The sequence below is a fragment of the Mytilus californianus genome, unplaced genomic scaffold, assembly GCF_021869535.1.
Source record: "Mytilus californianus isolate M0D057914Y unplaced genomic scaffold, xbMytCali1.0.p SCAF_6, whole genome shotgun sequence".
Taxonomy (NCBI): Eukaryota; Metazoa; Mollusca; class Bivalvia; order Mytilida; family Mytilidae; genus Mytilus; species Mytilus californianus.
Window position 1 is genome coordinate 102,726,045 of NW_026262712.1, and position 24,611 is coordinate 102,750,655.

A 24,611-nucleotide genomic window follows, 5' to 3' on the forward strand; every position below is an offset into this window, starting at 1 on the left:
TTTTCTTTGCAGTTATAAACTGATAAACAAACTTCACTGACAACTGTATAAAAAGTAAATTTGGTGCTTGGGACTTGCAGTGAGATGTGAGCTATTGCTCTGTGTCAAAGACCTTATGCTCCGGGTTTATGAATTGTGGGGAATTTTTGTCATGAATAGAAACCCCATATCCCATCTTTTATATTCTGTATGTATATACAAGGCATATCAAAATCTAAATATGTCATTATACATAAAAAGGGTAGAAATAAATGTAGCACTTACTACAATATGGAGATTGAATACACCCTCATAAAGAGTCATATAAAAAAAGGCACACTGTTCAAAATATCTAGTTTACAAAAATCTCATACTGTATTTCACTCATTCCAAATTTGAGACGATACACTCAACCTCTGATGAGTCGAACCTTGGATAAGTCAAATACTTTTGTCCGGTCCCTTCGACTTTGATATAACAAGGTTTGACTGTACTGGTATATTATTTTATTTTGCTGTATACATTGCTACTTGTGGGTCCAAAAACTATCTGAAAATTGACCAAAATCAATGGATTTGTAAGGACAATATGTATACGGGCCAACTGATTTCAATATGACTTTGAACAGCTGTACTTGTTTTTAATTTTGTATTACCTAAACTTTAAAACAGCTTATTGTTGAAGGCCTATAGTTGTTTATATTTTTGTTTGTTGGTCTCTGGTAGATAGTTCTCTCATTGGCAATCATATCACATCTCTGGTGGATAGTTCTCTCATTGGCAATCATATCACATCTCTGGTGGATAGTTTTCTCATTGGCAATCATATCACATCTCTGGTGGATAGTTCTCTCATTGGCAATCATATCACATCTCTGGTGGATAGTTTTCTCATTGGCAATCATATCACATCTCTGGTAGATAGTTCTCTCATTGGCAATCATATTACATCTCTGGTAGATAGTTCTCTCATTGGCAATCATATCACATCTCTGGTGGATAGTTCTCTCATTGGCAATCATATCACATCTCTGGTGGATAGTTCTCTCATTGGCAATCATATCACATCTCTGGTGGATAGTTCTCTCATTGGCAATCATATCACATCTCTGGTGGATAGTTCTCTCATTGGCAATCATATCACATCTCTGGTGGATAGTTCTCTCATTGGCAATCATATCACATCTCTGGTGGATAGTTCTCTCATTGGCAATCATATAACATATCTCCTTAATTGTATATCAATGGAAACTTTAAATCAAAAATTCAAATTTTAATAAAATATTATAACCAATAAAGCCCTTTAATATAACACGCTGTTCTTAACCCACTTATCTATCTTATCTGTAACTTGTATTTGGCGACTATTTTTTGGAAAGAGGGCGCTGATATCCCGTACTAATTATGTGGTGAATGGAGAATGTGTGCTCTCTCACTATAGCTAAAGATTCTTTCTATTTTCATAAGCAGTTTATAGTGAAGATTCTGATTAGATATGTACTTTTATTTGACTTTAACTATCAAATTAAGCTGAAAAAATACATTGACAAGAAAATGGATGATAATTTTTGTCGATTTAATTGTTTTCATTTAAGTTATATAATGCATAAAGGAGAACTTCTTTACTGAAAAAAGTTAAGATAATAAGAAATGTATTTGTTTCCTCAATAAAGTGCTAATATGTAAATAATGAATACATGTTCAGCTAAATATATACATAAATTGTAATGTCACTTTATAGATCAGAGATAAAACTATTTTTAGATTGATCATTTAATTCCATTTAATTATATGATGTAATTTACAACATAACATCATTTGTATAGCTACTAAATGCATGATCAGTCTGTAGTTTTCCATAATGATACTGTTTCAAAAATTATTTCTGTGCACTATTCGATTAGTGACATGTATGATAATCAAATTAAAAGACAAAAAAAAAATTCTTATTCCATTTCACATTTAAATCTCATTGCTAAACATATGTAGAGACATTTTATTTTTGGGAAATAATTGATGCCTTTTCGGGTTAAACAAGACTTCAGGGGGGAAAAGTTTAAACTATTTTTATACTTTGTACATATTTAGCCATATTAAAAAGAAAAAGATTTTTGAAATATGTTTTTAGGTTTTATTAAAAAAAATATGAGGTCATGAAATTTTTAATATTAAGAACAATCTTTAATAGCATACATTTTTTTTCGATTAGTTCACTGGTAGTCCACAGAATTAGTCTTTTCAAGTTAAATAAGCATAATGAAATCACTGCAAAAATTGCTGTTTACAAAAAAAAAAACTATAAAAAATATAGTTATATGATAAAAAGAAATATAACAAGACAAAAAAAATTACTATTGATTTTTAGTTGGTTCATCTTATCTTGTACTAAATTATTTAAATTCCATTATCTATACTAACATATTTTACAAACATTTTGGATATTTATCGTATTTACACATTAAATATTAAAATTTTCATTACAGAATTCCAGTTTAAAGGACATTACATCTTCTTGTTTTATAAAATTTTAACAACACAAGATTACAAGTCTGCCAATTATCTTTTGTTTCGACTAATCAATTTTTCAGCATTATAATTAAAAAATTAATTATTCATAATATAATCTAGTAGGCTTTGATACAAACTCATCAATTTTTTACAATACAGAATAAAATGTCTTTTTTTGTTAGACAGGTCTAGTAGGTATTATCAAATATTAAAGGCTTTCACATTGTCTATTTGTATAATTTATTGATCTATGCCTGAATGCAATGGCCAAAGTGTTGATTATTTATTTATAGTCTATTAATAGCATTTCATAAATAATTTGGTTGCTTACTATTATGTATATCAATTTACTTTATGAAACTTGAGCAGAAATATTATTCAGAAATAATGCAAAAGAAATATTTTGTATATTGTTAGGAAAGTATAAGGTTTTAAATTTCATACAAATATGAATTTGCCATAATATTTTCATTAATAATATGAAATTTCAGAAACATAATTTTAAGTTTAGGCAGGAAGTAAAATGATAAGGAGGATTTGATTTCTTCATTTTATTGCAGTTAAAATTTTGATTTGAAATTGATTTTAATACAGGCATTGAAAATGATCTTAGTCTACTAACTAAGCTGGCCAGTGTGGTATATTGTTCTTTGTGATGTCTAATTTGACCTCAGATAATTGTCATCTAGATGTCATTTAGTTTTTCACATTTTCATCATCTCCACTTCTGGTCAGTTGAACAAAATTTAGCAAAATCATTATGTTTTAAAAGTTTTTTTTTATAGAATTCTTCATTTTTTTTAGAATAATAATTTGGTTCCCAGTTTTTTTTAGGATATTAACTTGGGTTCCAAGTTTTTTTAGGATATTAACTTGGGTTCCCAGTTTTTTTAGGATATTAACTTGGTTCCCAGTTTTTTAAGATATTAACTTGGTTCCCAGTTTTTTTAGGATATTAACTTGGGTTCCCAGTTTTTTTTTAGGATATTAAATTGGTTCCCAGTTTTTTTAGGATATTAACTTGGGTTCCCAGTTTTTTTTCTTACAAATGATGAGGGGTGGACAGGGGGTCCCTGATTCCAACTTCCCTACCCCCAAGTCCAACCCCCTTACTCACAATTCCCTCCACCCATACCTCTACTTTCCTCCACCTTTACTTCCAGATGAAAAATAATTAAAAAAAAATACCAGAATACATGTATCCCTATTTTTACTCCCCCTTTTCTATAGGTTCCTGCTTTCATCCCTCCTGACTCCCACTTCCCACCCCTCATTCCCTTAACCCTGTCTACCCCCTCAATGATGTCAAATTTTTCCTCTAAATTTATAACTACATATCTAAATAATTTGTTTAAACATTAAAAGGAATTATAACTAAGAGACCCTCTACATAGATTAATAATTTTGCACTGATTAAGTTTCGATACAGACAGTATTATACTGTTAATTAGGTTCAGTCAGTATTGCATATTTGCATCTTATTGGACAATTTCTACCTGACGTACAGTTATACTGTATCCAATAACCTTTTTTTAAAACTTCACATTTTATTCTTGTTGGATGAGTGATTTGCAATGAGTGATTTGCTCTGTTTTTTGTTTGCACCGGTGACCTACACCTTTCCGAACTTTTTCGTACATTATTGAGAGTACAATCTGATGCTGTATATGTTGCCAGTATAACTATACTGTCAGACTGTATATGTACTATCAACTACAACTTTTGTTTTTTGTTGTTATCTTTTTCGTTGGCATAGTCGTCGTCGTTGTCGTCCGAAGACACATTGGTTTTCGCACAATAACTTTAGTTTAAGTGAATGGATCTCTATGAAATTTTACTATAAGGTTCAATACCACAAAAGGAAGGTTGGGATTGATTTTGGGGGTTATGGTACCAACAGTTAAGGAATTAGGGGCCAAAAAGGGGCCAAAAATAAGCATTTTTGTAACTTCCAGACAATAACTTGTGTGTTAGAGTATGGATCTCTCTGACATTGTACCACAAGGTTCCATATCACAAAGGGAATGCTGGGATTGATTTTGGGGTAATTGCCTTAAAATTTTAGAAATTAGAGGCCAAAAAAGGGGCAAAAAACAAGCATTTTTCTAGTTTCATGACAATAACTTATGTGTAAGTGCATGAATCTTTCTGAAATTGTACTACAAGGTTCCATATCACAAAGGGAAAGCTGGAATTGAGTAGGGGGTAATTGCCCTAAACATTTAGGATTAAGGGGCCAAAAAATAAGCATTTTTCTAGTTTCTAGGCAATAACTTGTGTTCAAGTGTATGGATCTCTCTGAAATTGTACTGCAAGGTACCATACCACAAAGGGAAGGCTGTGATTGAGTTTGGGGGTGATGAATCATAAGGGGTTTCAAAAAATTTGGGCGGGGGGATTTTTTTTTCCTCTTTTTTTTTTCTTCCTTTTTTTTCCATTTTAAGTTGGTTATTTCTGATTTATATATAAAAGCAAATAATAATGATATGGTTTGAATAGGTAAATTGAAAATTTTTAAGTTCTTAGACCACATTCATTCTGTGTCAAACACCTATGCTGTGTCAAATATTTAATCACAATCCAAATTCAGAGCTGTTTCAAGCTTGAAGGTTGTATCCATACTTGCCCCAACTGTTCAGGGTTCGACCTTTGCGGTCGTATCAAGCTGCGCCCAGCGGAGCATTTTATTTTGCTGATGAATCCCAATTATTGTCACATTAACAAATTATGTCTGTATGAGTCTTTGCCAATACAACTAAACCAAAAACAACTGTCATACAAGTGGGAGGTATAGCTAGCTATAAAACAAGGTTTAACCCTCCATTTTATTGGGAATATGCCTGTACCAAGTCAGGAATATGCCAGTACCAAGTCAGGAATATGCCAGTACCAAGTCAGGAATATTCCAGTACCAAGTCAGGAATATGCCTGTACCAAGTCAGGAATATGCCAGTACCAAGTCAGGAATATGCCAATACCAAGTCAGGAATATGCCAGTACCAAGTTAGGAATATGCCTGTAAAAAGTCAGGAATATTCCAGTACCAAGTCAGGAATATGCCTGTACCAAGTCAGGAATATGCCTGTTCCAAGTCAGAAATATGCCAGTACCAAGTCAGGAATATGCCAGTACCAAGTCAAGAATATGCCTGTACTAAGTCAGGAATATGCCTGTACTAAGTCAGGAATACAACAGTTTGTTTTCCTTTCATTAATTACCTTTGTTGAAAAAGTCAAGCATTTGATCTTGTCAGGTTTTAAGGTTTTCCCTATTTTTGAAATAAACTTAGAAATTTGATAATTTTGTTTATACTTTTTGTATACATTATGTCATTATACTTACATATATCTACATCTGTACTAGGTGAGGGAAACATAGGCATCTGTACTAGGTAAGGGAAACATTGGCACCTGTACTAGGTGAGGGAAACATTGACACCTGTACTAGGTGAGGGAAACATTGGCACCTGTACTAGTTGAGGGAAACATTGGCACCTGTTCTTGGTGAAGGAAACATTGGCACATGTACTAGATGAGGGAAACATTGGCACATGTACTAGGTGAGGGAAACATTGGCACCTGTTCTTGGTGAGAGAAACATTGACACCTGTACTAGGTGAGGGAAACATTGGCACCTGTACTAGGTGAGGGAAACATTGGCACCTGTACTAGGTGAGGGAAACATTGGCACCTGTACTAGGTGAGGGAAACATTGGCCCCTGTACTAGATGAGGGAAACATTGGCCCCTGTACTAGGTGAGGGAAACATTGGCCCCTGTACTAGATGAGGGAAACATTGGCACATGTACTAGGTGAGGGAAACATTGGCACCTGTACTAGGTGAGGGAAACATTGGCACCTGTACTAGGTGAGGGAAACACTGGCACTTGTACTAGGTGAGGGAAACATTGGCCCCTGTACTAGGTGAGGGAAACATTGGCACTTGTACTAGGTGAGGGAAACATTGGCATCTGTACTAGGTGAGGGAAACATTGGCACTTGTACTAGGTGAGGGAAACATTTGCATCTGTACTAGGTGAGGGTAACATTGGCACCTGACTATGTGAGGGAAACATTTGCATCTGTACTAGGTGAGGGTAACATTGGCACCTGACTATGTGAGGGAAACATTTGCATCTGTACTAGGTGAGGGTAACATTGGCACCTGTTCTAGGTGAGGGAAACATTTGCACCTGTACTAGGTGAGGGAAACATTGGCACCTGACTATGTGAGGGAAACATTTGCATCTGTACTAGGTGAGGGTAACATTGGCACCTGACTATGTGAGGGAAACATTTGCACCTGTACTAGGTGAGGGAAACATTGGCACTTGTACTAGGTGAGGGAAACATTGGCCCCTGTAATAGATGAGGGAAACATTGACACATGTACTAGGTGAGGGAAACATTGGCATCTGTTCTAGGTGAGGGAAACATTGGCACCTGTACTAGGTGAGGGAAACATTGGCACCTGTACTAGGTGAGGGAAACATTGGCCCCTGTAATAGGTGAGGAAAACATTGGCACCTGTACTAGGTGAGGGAAACATTGGCACCTGTACTAGGTGAGGGAAACATTGGCACCTGTACTGGGTGAGGGAAACATTGGCACCTGTACTAGATGAGGGAAACGTTGGCCCCTGTACTAGGTGAGGGAAACACTGGCACTTGTACTAGGTGAGGGAAACATTGGCACATGTACTAGGTGAGGGAAACATTGACACATGTACTAGGTGAGGGAAACATTGGCACATGTACTAGGTGAGGGAAACATTGACACATGTACTAGGTGAGGGAAACATTGGCCCCTGTAATAGGTGAGGGAAACACTGGCACCTGTACTAGGTGAGGGAAACATTTGCACCTGTACTAGGTGAGAGAAACATTGGCACCTGTACTAGGTGAGGGAAACATTGGCCCCTGTAATAGGTGAGGAAAACATTGGCACCTGTACTAGGTGAGGGAAATATTGGCACCTGTACTAGGTGAGGGAAACACTGGCACCTGAACTTTTCTATATAATTGTATAAGAAAGTTTAAAACTACTCAGCATACTGTTACAAATTATTTCTTAGTAATTAAGCCTCATGGGTGGAAGTCTTTGACCTCAATTTCATTCATTAATGATTTTATAAAATCTGCACCCAGATTTCATCGTGAAAACACATCATTAATATTTGGTAAACAGATCAATTTTTTAGGGAAGATGTTAGTCTGACCCTTTTTCCCATAAAAGTGCAGTCTGAGCTATTGCTATGACCTCGCATCAATCTTTCTCCTTTGTCTGTCGTTGAGAACAAGTCTGAGCTATTGCTATGACCTCCCATCAATCTTTCCTCCTTTGTCTGTTGTTGAGAACAAGTCTGAGCTATTGCTATGACCTCCCATCAGTCTTTCCTCCTATGTCTGTCATTGAGAACAAGTCTGAGCTATCGCTATGACCTCCCATCAATCTTTCCTCCTTTGTCTGTCGTTGAGAACAAGTCTGAGCTATTGCTATGACCTCCCATCAATCTTTCCTCCTTTGTCTGTTGTTGAGAACAAGTCTTAGCTATTGCTATGACCTCCCATCAATCTTTCCTCCTATGTCTGTCATTGAGAACAAGTCTGAGCTATTGCTATGACCTCCCATCAATCTTTCCTCCTTTGTCGGTCGTTGAGAACAAGTCTGAGCTATTGATATGACCTCCATCAATCTTTCCTCCTTTGTCTGTCATTGAGAACATTACAGTCATATGATTTCAGTCTTGAGTTAAACTTTTCTCATATCATTGCTGGTCTCAAATAATGAGTTTTATTGTTTTTTCCCATGAGTGTGAGGTATTCCACTTGCTGTTATTTATTAAATATGCCGCATGTTGGTTCCCGAGCACAATTGTATCAATAAACAAGAGCAAGTAAAAGGTTTGAATGTAATCAGACAGACGGGCCGCAGCAGCCAACAGTTTCCGTGCAATAACTTATGAATCTTTCAACCAATGCTTTTCAAATTTTAATATCTTGATACTCAAGACAAAATGGAGGTCAAGTTTGATATTGACGATTTTCACTTTTACCGCTCAGGAGTTCTTAATGGTCGTTGATATATTTGAAAATGGCACTTTATGTTGTTTCCTTTCAATAACTTAAGAACCCCTTCCATCCCCAGTTTACAAATAATAATATGTTGTTAGTGATGACAAAATGGAGGTCGACTTGAAAATTGACAATTTTTCCTTTTACCGTTCAGGAGTTGGTCTATTGGAAAATGGCACTTTAAGTGGTTTTTGTGCAATTTCTTATGAACCAATTGACCAATGCTTTAAAAATTTTAATATGTTATTACTGATGAAAAAATGGAACTCATGTTAGATATTGATGTTATTTTTTACTTTTGCAGTCAGTGAGTTATGGGTCTGATTTTATGTCATTACTTTGCAATTACTTATATTGACCGTTCAACAAATACTCTTAAAATTTTGATATGCTGTTACTCAGACAACAAAATGGTGGTCAAATTTGAAATTGATGATTTACATTTTTGTCGTTCAGGAGTTGTGGTTCTTGAAAGATTGAAAAATAGGCATAAAATGTCGCAGGTCAAAAAATCCTGAAAGCACCTTTGAAAATACAGAAAACCCAGTTTACTGTCAATTTGACAGCTCACTCCTTGTCTAATAACTGTTGGACTCCTCCCTTTATAAACAACAAAAGCTTTTATTAGACCAATATTATTAATAATTGTTTGGGGAATAGTGGTTTCCATATAATGATTAAAAATAAACCTTATCTTGGCAATAAAATTTGAAGAAACAAAATTAATATGCTACTTTATTTGATGCAGTCTTGCATATGTCCATGTATTATTCAAAGTTTTTTAATTGACTTTTCAATGTTGTTGTAATTGAGTTTATCTAGTAAATGTCAAGGTAATCATAAAGAAATATAATGTTTGTTTTGCTTTATTATATTTTAATATTTACCATGCTTTTAATTGCTAAATGCACCTTTGAATAGGAAATTGCTTTGTAAAATATAACTAACTGGTATCTCTATAATCATCACTTCAAATACTGTCAATTCAGAAATGATAGTTTTATTACGTGTATTGTGATGAGATATTTGTCGAACAGATAAAAACTAGTATTTTGAATTTGATAGCATTATTTTGTTTGCAGTATTTCCTAAAATAGCAATAATCAAACATGCTTTTGTGTCCATTGTCCCAACAATCACAATAAGAAAAAAGTAAAATAACAAAAATAACGAAGGTAGGGTAGGAGGAGTGGGTACAGGGTCTTTGCATCAGAAATAAACACATTTATTCTAAAACCAGTTGCTGGCATGATACAGGTTATGTTCTTCTCATATATTTTATGATGTTATGATATTAAACCCCTAACAGGAGGGATTGTGCTTGATTTTCATATGATGAAGACATAATCTTTCAATCAGTTTAATTGAGATCTGGAGCTGGCATGTCAGTAACTGCTAGTAGTCCTTTGTTAATTTATGTATCATTGTCATTTTGCTTAGTTTCTTCTGTTACCTATTCTGACATCGGACTCTGACTTCTTTTAAACTGAGTTTTACTGTGCGTATTGCTGTGTGTTTGTTTTTTCTACATTGGCTAGAGGTATAGGAAGAGGGTTGAGATCTCACAACACATATTTAACATTGCTGCATTTTTGCGCCTGTCCCAAGTCAGGAGCCTCTGGCCTTTGTTAGTCTTGTATGTTTTTTTTAATTTTAGTTCTATCATATGTTTCTGAGTTAAGTGTTACGTCCATTTTCACTGAACTAGTACACATTTTTGTTTAGGGACCAGCTGTAGCCTGCCTCTGGGTGCGAGATTTTCTCGCTATGTTGAACACCCATTGGTGGCCTTCGGCTGTTTTCTGCTCTTTGGTCGGGTTGTTGTCTCTTTTGACACATTTCACATTTCCATTCGCAATTTTACCTATAATGTGTGATCCATCCAAACCCCTTAAACTCCACTGAAAGATTACACACATGTTGAAGTTGAGCACATCCTGTTTAGGTTGTGCGCACATTCTATTATTGAAATGGTTGTGGAATTTTCCCCAATTTGTCCTGACTTGGGAACTAAGTGATTTTTCAGCTCCAATGGTACAGGTCTATTTTTGTTTCAAACCAGTTTTTGAGAACTTTATATGTAAAGTTTCCAAACCTATTCCGTCTATGAAGTGAGGATGATTTATTTTTATCAATGTCACCAAAGAAACATTTCCTGACACTAAAATTCACCACAGAAAGTGGGTAAAGACAAAATATCATTAGAGGTTTTACTTTGAAAATAGACAAAGACAGGGGAAATGTACCAAAGGGACATTCAAACTCATTAGTCTATAAATAAACTAACAAAGCCATGGTAAGAAATGAAAAAAGACCAAAACACAACATAGAAAACTATTAAGACTGAGCAACATGAACCCCACCTAAAACCATCGTTGATCTCAGGTGCTCCGGAAGGGTAAGCTGATCCTGCTCCACAATTATTTTTTTGTATTACAAATAATCCAATGTAGGTTTATTACATCTTGTCATTACTCAAATAATTTACATTTAACACTTGATAACAGTTTTTATACGACTGCAAAAAATTTTGCTGTTGTATATTGGTATCACGTCGTCGTTGTCGTCTTCCGAAGACATTTGGTTTCCGGACAATAACTTTAGTATTAGTAAATAGAAATCTATGAAATTTAAACATAAGGTTTATAACCACAAAAGGAAGGTTGGGATTTATTTTGGGGGTCATGGTCCCAATAGTTTAGGAATTAAGGACCAAAAAGGGGCCCAAATAAGCATTTTTCTATTTTCATGACAATAACTTGTGGAACAATGTATGGATCTCTCTGAAATTATACCTCAAGTTTCCATACCACAAGGGGATTGTTAGGATTGGCTTTGGGGGGTTATGGCTCAAACCGTTTAGGAATTAGGGGCAAAAAAGTGAGAAAAAACAAGTGTGTCCTGGTTAATGGACAATTACTTAAGTACAAATTACAGTGTAAGGGAGGTAATTCAATCACAACTTTGAATTACCTCCCTTACACTGCTTTTGAATTATATATTAAGAATTTTTGTATTGTCTTGAGGTGATTAGCTGTCAATTCATTTTTAGAAGTTACTATTTTAATAATTTCAAAAATGCTGATTAAGGTAAATTAATTTTAGCTATGATTATGTATGTCATTTTCTATTTTAAGACTTTTATGATGTATTTAAATGGGTTATTGTGGTTGCAAACTCCTTTGGAAATTTAAATTGAAATTATGACCATGACTGAGGGAAAGAAATTTTTTTTTGAAAAAGGGGGTGGGTTGGTGGGGAGGTTAAAAAAAAATTGGGAGGGGGGGAGGTAAAAAAAAATTGGTGGTGGGGGGTGGGGGGCAATTTTTTCTCCTCAAGATTTCATAAATCAAAAAGAAAATCCTTCAAATTTTTTTTTTTTTGAAAAAAAGGGGGGGGGGGGGGGGGGAGAGGTCAATTTGCAACAGCATAGTTTATTGCATAAAAGCAAAAAATTGAATATAAATTCAAATCATATAACCAATTCTAAGTTCTTTGACTACAGCTATTCTGTGTCAGAAACCTATTATGTGTCAAATATTGAATTACAATCCAAATTCAGACCTGTATCAAGCACGAATATTGTGTCCATTTTTGCCCCAACTGTTCAGGGTTGGACCTCTGCGGTCGTATCCAGCTGCATTCGGCGAGGCAATTTATTCTTTATCTGCAATCAAGATGAAATATTAAAAGCAAGTATGTTGGTTGTACAAGTCTGATAAATGGGAGGTTGAAGGCTAATGGCTGCCATATGAATCAAGTTATGGCATAAGGTAAAGACGAAATTGTAGTTTCTCTTCACAGAAAAAGAATATTGTATTAATTTGTATTACTCTTAGTACATAGAGTTATATGTAGTCATACAGATCAACTTATGGCATAATCTAAAGACAAAAATGTTGCTCCTCCTTACAGAAAAAAGAATATTGTATTAAAATTGAGAATGGAAACAGGGAATTTGTCAAAGAGACAACAACCCAACCAAAGAGCATAAAACAGCCCAAGGCCACCAATGGGTCATCAACACCTGTAGGCGGGCTTCAGCGGGCTCCTAAACAAAAATGTGTACTAGTTCAGTGAAAATGGACGTCATTTATATAACTCTGAGTGCATACAGTTCTATGTATTATTATTTGATTGTTTAAGTTCACACTTAATTTATCAGTCATGCTGAATAAATAATAAAAGGAGATGTGTTATTGGTTTCTATCAGATATATTAAATGATAATGAGTGCAATCCTTAAGGAATACAGACCCACAACTTATACCATATCTAATGGTTTATCTGTTAATTATTTAAAATAATATCATACCATATTGTGTAATTTGAAAGAACTGTGTGTCTAATTAAAAAAGTAAATATCATTTTGAATTGAAGTAAATCATCCTGCAAATGTAATATTTCAGTGAGGTTATATTATTATTAACCAAATGAATTTTAGTATTTAATTTAAAATGAAGCATTTAAGGTTAGGTTGTTAATTATGCATGCCTTTTATGATTTAGTTCTGATGTCCTTAAAACTTCAAAACAGTTATGAATAGTTTGACAAACTCTCTGGTCATTTGGAATTATAAGTACCCAAGTGGAGCATAAAAAAAAACAACCCTAAATTATAAAAAAATAAGATCTTAATAATGTCAATTAGAGTGAATCTGCCCTAAACTTGATGAGTTTTCATAAAGATATTAAATGAAAATAATTTCAGCATTTTAATAATCAAATTGTATTCTTATTTGTGAATATTGCAATAACATGTTTCATGTATAAAGTAGACATTTTTAAGTAAAATCAATCTTGGCTCTTCAAATTGGCAAAATGTGTGGCTGTGTTAAAAAGAGCAAAATTTGAATAAAATCAGAATGACAATAAAAAAATAAAAAAGATATTAAGACTTTTACAGTCAGTATTTCAATTGTTTTTATAAGTGCAGAAATGTGGTTCTGTTAATATGTTTTTCTTCAAATTTTTAACTCAGTTTGTGAAAGTTAGTAAGGGTTTCAGCCCACACATTAAAGAATTTGCTCTCATAAATTTGATGTGTAGTATGACATTGATACAAGAAAACTGCAGGTATATTACATGTTGTACATACATTTTTTCTCAAGCATTATGAAAATTTATATGTCTAAGAATATCAAGTTATATTTAATGAATAATTTTTCATATATCATATTCATTGATGTCTTTGTACATCTTCTTTTAACAGATCAGGTATAAGGTCTCCACTGGCGGGATGCTAAATGTTATGGGCAGTTTTCATGAATAACTGTTGTCTTACAAACCCAAAAATTAGTCTTTCATAAAATTTCTTTGAATTTATATGGTTTGTGAGGCAAAATTCAGGAAAATTTAAGGGGCTAGACAACATTTTTATTGGCCAAGTCTGTAGGGCTTGTGGTAAGTCTCAAAGACTAACCATTTTTCCAATCAGGTCTTCTTTTAATAATTGATGCTTCATGTCTAACTATTCTCACCTTTTTTCAGGCCACTCATTCCTCCAAAGCATCAGGTAGAATATGACAAGTTGGCACCTCCACCTGCAGGACAAAAGTTAAGAGTTGTTAATCTACGGAGACGACAGAATGAAAGTCTGGGGTTTGCAGTAAGAGGAGGTAATTCAATACATTTAATATGGAGTTAAAATTATTTTACTACACCTTTTCATAAGATTCCATATATATGTATGCACAAAAAAAGGAAAACAAAGAAAAGAAAAACAAAAAGCCTAACAACAAAACAACAAAACAACAAAGATTTTGTACCATCACAAAAACTATGATGTCCTTATGTATCATAGCAAGGTCTTTTTTGTCTGTTAAGAATAACATTCTAATGTAGATAGTGAATTTTTACTTTTTAAATAGGGTGTTGAAAAGTTTGCATGGACTTTAACTTTTTCTTTTTCTCCAAATCCACAGAAAAAGAAGAATTTAAAAGAAACTTTATTTATATAATATCCATATAAGGGAACCCTGTTTGAAGTAGTATTACCTTGTTATAGGCTTGAGATCTTTAAACCTAAGGAAGGACCTTTAATGTATTTTATTTTCTCTTACTAGCCTTTAAACTTGCTGGGGCCATGGGACTTTTTTATGGATTAAAATTAAAAAGGAATTTAAGCAAATTTAAAAAAAGTTTTTTTTGTTCAGAGCAATCTCTGACTGCTGTAGGTATACTAAAGGTATAGCTGTTTTAGAAAGGAACAGCTAATCAAAAGTAAAGTGGTTCAATTTGGCTTATTTAAAAAATTCTCAAGAAGGAAGGCTTAAAATCTATCTACTGAAAGTGTATGCTGCTCAAATGACTTTTTTTGTCAGTAATTATCTGTTGTAAAGTTAAAGGGTAAAGAAAAAGGATAAAAAAAGTTATACATTAGAAAGAGTACTAAAAACTGAACAGAGAAATGAACTTGATATAAACCATTTCACACTTACTTGCAATCCTCCTGTTATAAGTCAAACTATTGTACCACTAGCCTGTCAACACTGAGGTTGTGAGTTCAAATCCCACATGTGGCTGGTGCGCTCTACTCCAATCTTAATTGACTTGGGTTATCAGTTTTCGTACCAAAGGTCGGTGGTCAGGGCACTCCAGTTTCCTCCAGCAATAAAAAATTGACCGCCACATTAAATAACACCATAGTGCTGAAAGTGGCGTCAAACACCAATCAATCAATCAATCCTGTAATAATATATTCCAATAAAATTACAGTGCAGGTAACATACATTGTAACTCCATACTGATCCAACGGATAAACGCTGTAATACATTTCTTAGACTTTAGCACTGTAAATACTACTAATTTGATAATCCTAAATGTGCATTTATTTGTGCAATTTTGACTGTCTCTGTGTTCTCATGGTAGCATCCTCGCATCAAATGCAGGAGGTCATGGGTTCAAAGTGCAAAGACTGGTCAGCTGGGGATCAGAATAATATATGAGCTATAGTTCTTTGACAATCTGGCTCAGTATGCCAGTCTAGTGCAGTTCTAATCCTGATTATTCATTCAGATTGCTGCCAGACATTAAACAACCATTCATCATCATTAATGTAATTTTTTATCAATGTACCAAAATGTGAGATTATTTATAGTGACTTCTGGATGATCTGCACACATATAATGAAATATGGATTTAAATGACAATTTTAAATTAATCCATGGTAATTATCCTTGCACAATTAATAAAAAAAATAAGAAACGTTTTTGAATTTACAGTTCTTTGTTCTGATGAATGATAGTCAAATTATTTAACAAAGACTGTGATATTAGTAAATCAGTAGAATTTTATTTTTCAGGATTTGAACATGGTATTGGAGTGTTTGTTTCTCAGATTACACCAGGATCTCAGGCAGATATACAAGGGTTAAAGGTTATTGTTATACTGTTACACATATCTTGTCACTGAAATAAGAAGTGAAGAATTTGCTGTAATTATTTTCTTAACAGCAAGCACTTTTGTTTATTTCAAAAGGCACCTGCTCAAAATATGAATAAAGGGATATATTGGGCATATGTCAGGGATATCACTTATGATCCAGCTTTATACAGTTTATCTTTACCTTTAAACATACAAAAACAAATGTATGTTCTTCAATTAGGGGATGTAATGTATTGGTTGATTATAAGAGGCCAGTGGCAAGCATTACAGGCATATTCAGAACGTTTAGAATTTGTTTTTTGTTTGTTTGACTTCTTTGCCATATAGAGTCTCATACTCAATTCCGTAATGGGATTACTAGGACTTTCTTTATTTTAAAAATAATTCACAGTTAAAATATGCTTTTAAGTGGCTATGATATAAATCACTAGACTAGAAAATTGTTTTTTGTGTTTTTTTAAAATATTATGATGTTTTTCAAATTATTTTGATATCATTACAATTTAAAGAGAATTTTAGATTGAACTGAATTATTCACCTGTTTTGGATCAAAGTTATCAGTTATGAAAATCTATGAATATTTGTCCAATTCATTATGACCAAGATATGTACTCATGCTTTTGTAAGTTGATTTGTTCACTGAATGAGAACATCTACACAATATATGTTTAAGTGTTGTGACCTTTCTAGTTATACAATTAATATAAACACTAAAAACATTCTTATCTTTACATTTAGAAAAAATATTTTTACCTAATTCTCTGTCTGCCATCTTGGGACTGCAGTTACGGACATCAGCTTAACCTAAGTGAATATAAGGAGCAATCATTTGATAGCCAAAATTGAGGAAGGGGGTGGTTGAATATAAATGAAAAAAATGGCATCATCATATATATATATGAACAGAAAATATTTTTGCATATATAAAAATAGACAGAAAAATTTCTAGGACCAGGATATTTCTATAGTATCTAAAAATTACAAAATGGACAGGTAGATGAAGAAAGAGAAATTGATAGGAAAAAAGAAAATGTAAAGAAACTATGTAAGAATAAACTTTGTGCTGTATAACAAGTTGATCAATGTTTATTTTGTATAACACAATGAGAAATAAAATTAGACAGTTGTTGGAATTTGTTCATGGTTTTAATCTAGTAACCCTGAAACGTACATATAGTAGCTTTGTTAGAAATAGAGAGATAGATGATGTTCCTTTTTAGCTCACCGGGGCCCAAAGGGCCCCATGTGAGCTTATGCCATCACTTGGCGTCCGTCGTCGTCCGTCGTCTGTCGTCGTCGTCGTCGTAAACTATTTCAAAAATCTTCTCCTCTGAAACTACTGGGCCAAATACCTTCAAACTTTAACTAAATGTTCCTTAGGGTGACTAGTTTATAAATTGTATCCGAAATTTTGATCCATCGACAAACATGGCCGCCATGGCTAAAAATAGAACATAGGGGTCAAATGCAGTTTTTGGCTTATATCTCAAAAACTAAAGCTTTTAGAGCAAATCTGACATGGGGTAAAATTGTTCAATTGGTCATGATCTATCAGCTCTGAAATTTTCAGACGAATCGAACAACCCATCGTTGGGTTGCTGTCACCGAATTGGTAGTTTTAACAAAATTTGGCAGTTTTTTGTTATTATTTTGAATATTATTATAGATGGATATAAACTGTAAGCAGCAATAATGTTCAGCAAAGTAAGATCTACAAAAAAGTTAATATGACCATAATTGTCAATTGACCCCTTAAGGAGTTATTGCCCTTTAAAGACAATTTTACACAATTTGTTCATCAAGTTTGCTAACATTTAAAAATCTTCTCCTCTGAAACTACTGGGCCAATTACCTTCAAACTTTAACTAAATGTTCCTTAGGGTATTTTGTTTATAAATTGTATCTGAAGTTTGTATCCATCGACAAACATGGCTGCCATGGCTAAAAATAGAACATAAGGGTCAAATGCAGTTTTTGGCTTATATCTCAAAAACTAAATCTTTTAGAGCAAATGTGACACGGGGTAAATTGTTTAATTGGTCAAGATCTATTGGCCCTGAAATTATCAGACGAATTGAACAACCCATTGTTGGGTTGCTGCCACCGAATTGGTAGTTTTAACAAAATTTTGCAGTTTTTTGTTATTATTTTGAATATTATTATAGATATATATAAACTGTAAGCAGCAATAATGTTCAGCAAAGTAAGATCTGCAAAAAAGTTAATCTGACCAAAATTGTCAATTGACCCCTTAAGGAGTTATTGCCCTTTAAAGACAATTTTACACAATTTGTTCATCAAGTTTGCTAACATTTAAAAATCTTCTCCTCTGAAATACAGGTGAGCGATTCAGGCTCTTGAGAGCCTCTTATTTCAGGTTTGAATTGAAATACAGGTGAGCGATTCAGGCTCTTGAGAGCCTCTTGTTTCAGGTTTGAATTGAAAAAGTCAAGTGAAGGAAATATTATTACTGAAGCTTGAAGAAAAGAGTGGCTATATAAAGCTGTTATTTTTTTTTTCAGGTTGGAGATGAAATTGTCAGAGTCAATGGATTTACTATTGCTGAAGCAATCCATGAGGAAGTCCTGAATCTTATCAAAACGTATAATCAGATAGAACTAAAAGTCACAAGTAAGTCACTATAGAATATATATATCTGGGGGAAAATTATTAAAAGTTATCATGAGATAGAACTCAAATTCCCTTTAGCCCTTGGTTTCCTAACCTGGTCAAGCAATTTAGTTAAACCTGCAACATTTGTTTGCAGAAGCAAGACAAAGAGATCCTTATTCCAGTGTTATTAGCATCATCAACATTTAGGTTAATTCAGTCTGTGGTTTCTTTTTTAGACATAGACATAAATAACTTTGTAAAACCTTCATACAGATTTACAAATCTTGGACAGAAGCTCTTTTATGCTTTACCTTTAAACTTACAAAAGCAAATGTATTTCCTTCAATTTGTTGATGTAATGTATTGGTTGATTATTATATGCTTACCAACCAGTAGCAAGTATTACAGGCATATTCAGAATGTTTAAACTTTGGTATTGTTTGTATGACTTCTTTCCCATATACAGATTCATACTTCAATTCCTTTATGGATTGCTAGGACTTTTTAATTTTGAAAATAATTCACTGTTAAAATATGCTTTTTAGCTCACCTGGCCCGAAGGGCCAAGTGAGCTTTTCTCATCACTTGGCGTCCGTCGTCCGGCGTCGTCCGGCATCGTCTGGCGTCGTCCGTCGTCGTCCGTTGTCGACGTTAACTTTTTACATTTTGAACTTCTTCTAGAGAACCACTGAATGGAATGAAACCAAACATGGCATGCATGTTACTTATGAGGTGCTGACCAAGTGTTGTTACTTTGTAGCCGATCCATCATCCAAGATGGCCGCCAGCGGGGGACTTAGTTTAACATAGGACCCTATGGGAAATGCATACAAATGACTTCTTTTAGAGAACCACTGTATGGAATGAAACCAAACAGTGCATGAATGTTCCTTATGAGGTGCTGACCATGTGTTGTTACTTTGTAGCCGATCCATCATCCAAGATGGCCGCCATCGGGGAACTTAGTTTAACATAGGACCCTATGGGAAATACATACAAATGTCTTCTTTTACAGAACCACTGAATGGAATGAAACCAAACATGGCATGAATGTTCCTTATGAGGTGCTGACCAAGTGTTGTTACTTTGTAGCCGATCCATCATCCAAGATGGCCGCCAGTGGGGGACTTAGTTTAACATAGGACCGTATGGGAAATACATAAAAATGTCTTCTTTTAGAGAACCACTGAATGGAATGGAACCAAACATGGCATGAATGTTCCTTATGAGATGCTGACCAAGTGTTGTTACTTTGCAGTCGGTCCATAATCCAAGATGGCCGCCAGCGGGGGACTTAGTTTAACATAGGACCCTATGGGAAATACATACAAATGTCTTCTTTAACAGAACCACTGAATGGAATGAAACCAAACATGGCATGAATGTTCCTAATGAGGTTCTGACCAAGTGTTGTTACTTTGTAGCCGATCCATCATCCAAGATGGCCTCCAGCGGGGGACTTAGTTTAACATAGGACCGTATGGGAAATACATAAAAATGACTTCTTTTAGAGAACGAATAAATGGAATGGAACCAAACATTGCATGAATGTTCCTTATGAGATGTTGACCAAGTGTTGTTACTTTGCAGTCGGTCCATCATCCAAGATGGCCGCCAGTGGGGGACTTAGTTTAACATAGGACCCTATAGGAAATACATACAAATGTCTTCTTTTAGAGAACCACTGAATGGAATGAAACAAAACATGGCATGAATGTTCCTTATAAGGTGCTGACCAAGGGTTGTAACTTTGCAGTCGGTCCATCATCCAAAATGGCCGACAGCGGGTGACTTAGTTTATCATTGGACCCTATGGGAAATACATACAAATGTCTTCTCTTAGAGAACCACTGAATGGAATGAAACCAAACATGGCATGAATGTTCCTTATAAGGTGCTGACCAAGTGTTGTTACTTTGCAGTCGGTCCATAATCCAAGATGGCCGCCAGCGGGGGACTTAGTTTAACATAGGACCCTACGGGAAATACATACAAAATGTCTTCTTTTAGAGAACCACTGAATGGAATGGAACCAAACATGGCATGAATGTTCCTTATGAGATGTTGACCAAGTGTTGTTTCTTTGCAGCCGATCCATCATCCAAGATGGCCGCCAGCAGGGGACTTAGTTTAACATAGGACCCAATGGGAAATACATACAAATGTCTTCTTTTAGAGAACCACTGAATGGAATGAAACCAAACATGGCATGAATGTTCCTAATGAGGTGCTGACCAAGTGTTGTTACTTTGCAGTCAGTCCATCATCCAAGATGGCCGACAGCGGGGACTTAGTTTAACATAGGACCCTATGGGAAATACATACAAATGTCTTCTTTTAGAGTACCACTGAATGGAATGAAACCAAACATGGCATGAATGTTCCTTATGAAGTGCTGACCAAGTGTGGCTACTTTGTTGCCGATTTACTGTTCAAGATGGCCACCAGGATATTTTATTAAATAACGGGACCAATATTAATCCAAATTTGGCCTCAATCATTATTTGGGTATCTGTTATGATTTTTATCTATCTTTACATGATTTCTAAAACCAAAGTAGAGTCAGGTGAGCGACACAGGCTCTTGAGAGCCTCTAGTTTAGGGTTATGATATAAATCGCTAGTCTAGAAAATTGTTTTTGTCTTTTTTTAAAAATTATTATGATGTTTTTCAAACTATCATGACATAATCACTACAAATAAAAGACAATTTTAGAGTTAACTAAATTATTAACCTGTTTTGGGATCAAAGTTATCAGTTATGAAAATCTATGAATATTTGTCATTTTCATTATGGCCAAGATATCATCATGATCTCATGTTTTTCAGATCAAAATTGTGAAAATATTTTTTTTCTAGTTTTTCAATATTTTTCTGGTAAATGGGCCTTGGTTTTTTTTTACAGTTAACATTAAATACAGTCGTATTTTTGACATATAGCTCTTCAAAGGTTTCGGTACTTATACATCCTCGGATTTTAAATGTTTGGCTTTGAGCGTTCCTGATGAAGGTAAATCCAGAAAAGTGCTTCGGACACATGAAATTATTAAACGTGTTGTTTTCAATTTTTCAAAGGTTAAAGTTTACAATTTTTTATTCATCAGTCCAAATTTATATAACTTTAAACATTGCAGTTTAATGTTATGAATAAGCATTTTTCTGCTAAAAAAATTATTTGTTGCTGTCAGGGTAACAGTAATATTATTTCTCCTTGAGAATAACTATTAAAAAACCTTGGACAACTTGGTAACTACTGGTGTAAGACCCTATGTTTCAAACTTAATGTGAAGAATACCTTAGTTTAAATCAGCTTTATAAAAGTCAAAGAAATGAATTGTAAAAAATCATTGAGGATTTGTATGAATTAAGTAATAGAAGTAAATTTTCATGATATGACATTGTTTTCTAAATTGAACTTCAGCTGTAGTTATTGTCAAAATATTTAAAGGTAAAACCATTTGGAACGATCTGTCATGGGCCTAATTAGAACAATTTATGGCAAATAAGATCATCCAGGGAAGATGGTTGCTGTGTTTTGCTACATCTCATAATTTAAGAAAAACAACAGTGTGAATTAAGAATAGTTTAGTTTAAATGTTTTTTGAACGTTAGCTTATCCAACATGTGATGAATAATGTTTGTGTATTTGATAATGTTATGATAGGGTTTGATCTAATTAGTGTTTGATAGTATGCTTTTATTAAAATCTGAACTTATAGAAATTGATTTTTTTTGTAGACATTGGAATGCTTCCCGTCAGAGAGTAAGTAGTGTAGTATTTACATGTAGTAAAAAAAGGACTTTGTTGTTGATTGGTTACACGGATAGTCAATAACTTGCCCTCATAAAAAATAAAACCAAAAATAATGTAGGATTTTTTGCTTCTTAAGCACCATCCACATCATTGCTATTGTTGCCTGTAGGCAATTAAAAAATGTCTCATAATTTATTGCACTTACTCCTTTTACAGCAACAAAACATAACACTCAGTAATCAATTGCTCCTAGCAGTTTCTTAAGAAATTTTTTAAAAAATGCCAGTGTTTTCAACATTGTAAATAGTATTCATTTTTACACAATTTGAAAACCTTATATGATGATCACTTTACATTACCATCAACTCAGACATTTTTATGAATATAAAAATAAGAAGATGTGGTATGCTTGCAAATGAGACAACTCTCCACAAGAGACCAAATGACACAGAAATTAACAACTGTAGGTCACCTTTCGGCCTTCAACAATGAGCAAAGCCCACACCCCATAGTCAGCTATAAAAGGCCTCGAAATGACAAATGTAAAACAACTCAAACAAGAAAACTAACAGCCTGATTTATGTACAAAACAATGAACGAAAAACAAATATGATATACAGCAACAAACGACAACCACTGAATTACAGGCTCCTGACTTGGGACAGGCACATACAGAATGTAGCGGGGTTAAACTTGTTTGAAGGCGCCAACCCTACCCTAACCTGGGACAGTGGTGTAACAGTACAACATAAGAACAAACTATAAAAATCAGTTGAAAAAGGCTTAATTCATCAGATGGATACAAATAGAAATACATCTAACAAAAACACAGAGTGGACATGGCTGGTACTTATATATCCCCACAACAAAATGACACAAAGTACAGATCTGAGAGTACTTGCAGTTACGTATACTGACAGCTAGTTCAAAGCCAATAACAACTCATAAAAATAATCATGCATCTAAGACTAAAATATCAATCAGTATACATCCAACATCCAATGGATTTAGTGTAAATATTTGTGAGCATTTTTTATTGCGATTTTAGTAAACATTGTAACAAATAATGCTATCAAGAATTAAAATGAAAGTTTCTATTTTTGTGATGTCTCTTCTGTAGCATTTTCATAAAAATAAAAAACAACACAAAAATTTACATTATATGATTTTAAGATATATCCATTTTATTTGTAGTAAAGCTGAACATGATGTTACATGGAGATATGTAGAAAAACAGGCTTCAAAGAGAAGATCGGTAAATTAAGTTTTATAATATAATGAATAAAGTTTTGAAAAATACATGAGACAAAACCGTTTCAGAAATGAATTCAATGAATCATAAGGATTAACAAGACTGGAAATATATAACAAGACTGGAAGTATTTAACAAGACTGGAAATATGTAACAAGACAGGAAATATGTTACAAGACTGGAAGTATGTAACAAGACTGGACTTGTGTAACAAGACTGGAAATATGTAACAAGACTGGACTTATGTAACAAGACTGGAAGTATGTAACAAGACTGGACATATGTAACAAGACTGGACTTATGTAACAAGACTGGAAATATGTAACAAGACTGGAAATATGTAACAAGACTGGACTTATGTAACAAGACTGGAAATATGTAACAAGACTGGACTTATGTAACACGACTGGAAGTATGTAACAAGACTGGACATATGTATTATAAATCTCCATTGAAATTAATACAGAATTCAAGGGTTGAATTGTGTGGATAGTTTAGGTACCTTAACAGATCAGCTGATCACCACATTGGAAGGGGTTGCAGACTTACTTAGATTGTAGTGGAAAACTGCTTGAAACACTTGAACTATTGACATCATACAACAATCACTTTTGCATTGCTGCATCAAACATTTTCTCTTATGATGTCAACATTTTATGGGAACCTCTGTTATGGTCAATAATTTCGAACAAATAGAGATAAGGTTTATTTATTTACTAGCGTATGAATTACTTGCCAAGGACCAATGTGTTTTGCTCTGCAAAGCATTTGAAATTGTACAAAAGAATTAAATGACAGAGTTACATCAGTTTTCTCTGTAGGGTCTTTTATCAACAGGAAAAGTATACCCTGATGCTAAAATGCCCTTTGGAGAACACTTGTTTTACCTTAATCTGAGCAGGAATGTTTTTTGTTAGAATTTATTTTTTTTATCAATTTTGTTAACTCTGATGCTATGAATAATAGTATAAAAACCATATTTGAAAATTGCACAAGATGCTTTTTTGGAATTTCTGTGAAGAATTTTGTGTTAACATATAAGAATTGTTT

At 34.0% G+C, this 24,611-nt stretch overlaps 1 protein-coding gene and 2 long non-coding RNA genes across 5 annotated transcripts in view; 2 read left to right on the forward strand and 1 right to left on the reverse strand.

Annotated features, from left to right (window-relative positions):
• LOC127704224 (harmonin-like) overlaps positions 1–24,611 on the forward strand; it is a 61,863-nt gene that overhangs the window by 10,256 nt on the left and 26,996 nt on the right. For all 3 annotated transcript variants that reach the window (XM_052208179.1, XM_052208177.1, XM_052208178.1), the window contains exons 4-8: positions 14,048–14,175; positions 15,861–15,934; positions 18,466–18,574; positions 22,294–22,318; positions 23,504–23,564. In XM_052208179.1, coding sequence (XP_052064139.1) covers positions 14,048–14,175; positions 15,861–15,934; positions 18,466–18,574; positions 22,294–22,318; positions 23,504–23,564 — 397 coding nt within the window. The remainder of the gene's footprint in view (positions 1–14,047; positions 14,176–15,860; positions 15,935–18,465; positions 18,575–22,293; positions 22,319–23,503; positions 23,565–24,611) is intronic.
• Positions 6,101–7,004, forward strand: LOC127704225 (uncharacterized). The gene is made up of 3 exons (XR_007983188.1): positions 6,101–6,185; positions 6,298–6,521; positions 6,910–7,004. It is a non-coding gene; the product is annotated as an uncharacterized LOC127704225 (long non-coding RNA).
• Positions 6,486–7,405, reverse strand: LOC127704226 (uncharacterized). Its single transcript, XR_007983189.1, has 3 exons — positions 7,377–7,405; positions 7,013–7,068; positions 6,486–6,512 (listed from the first exon to the last, which is right to left on the reverse strand). It is a non-coding gene; the product is annotated as an uncharacterized LOC127704226 (long non-coding RNA).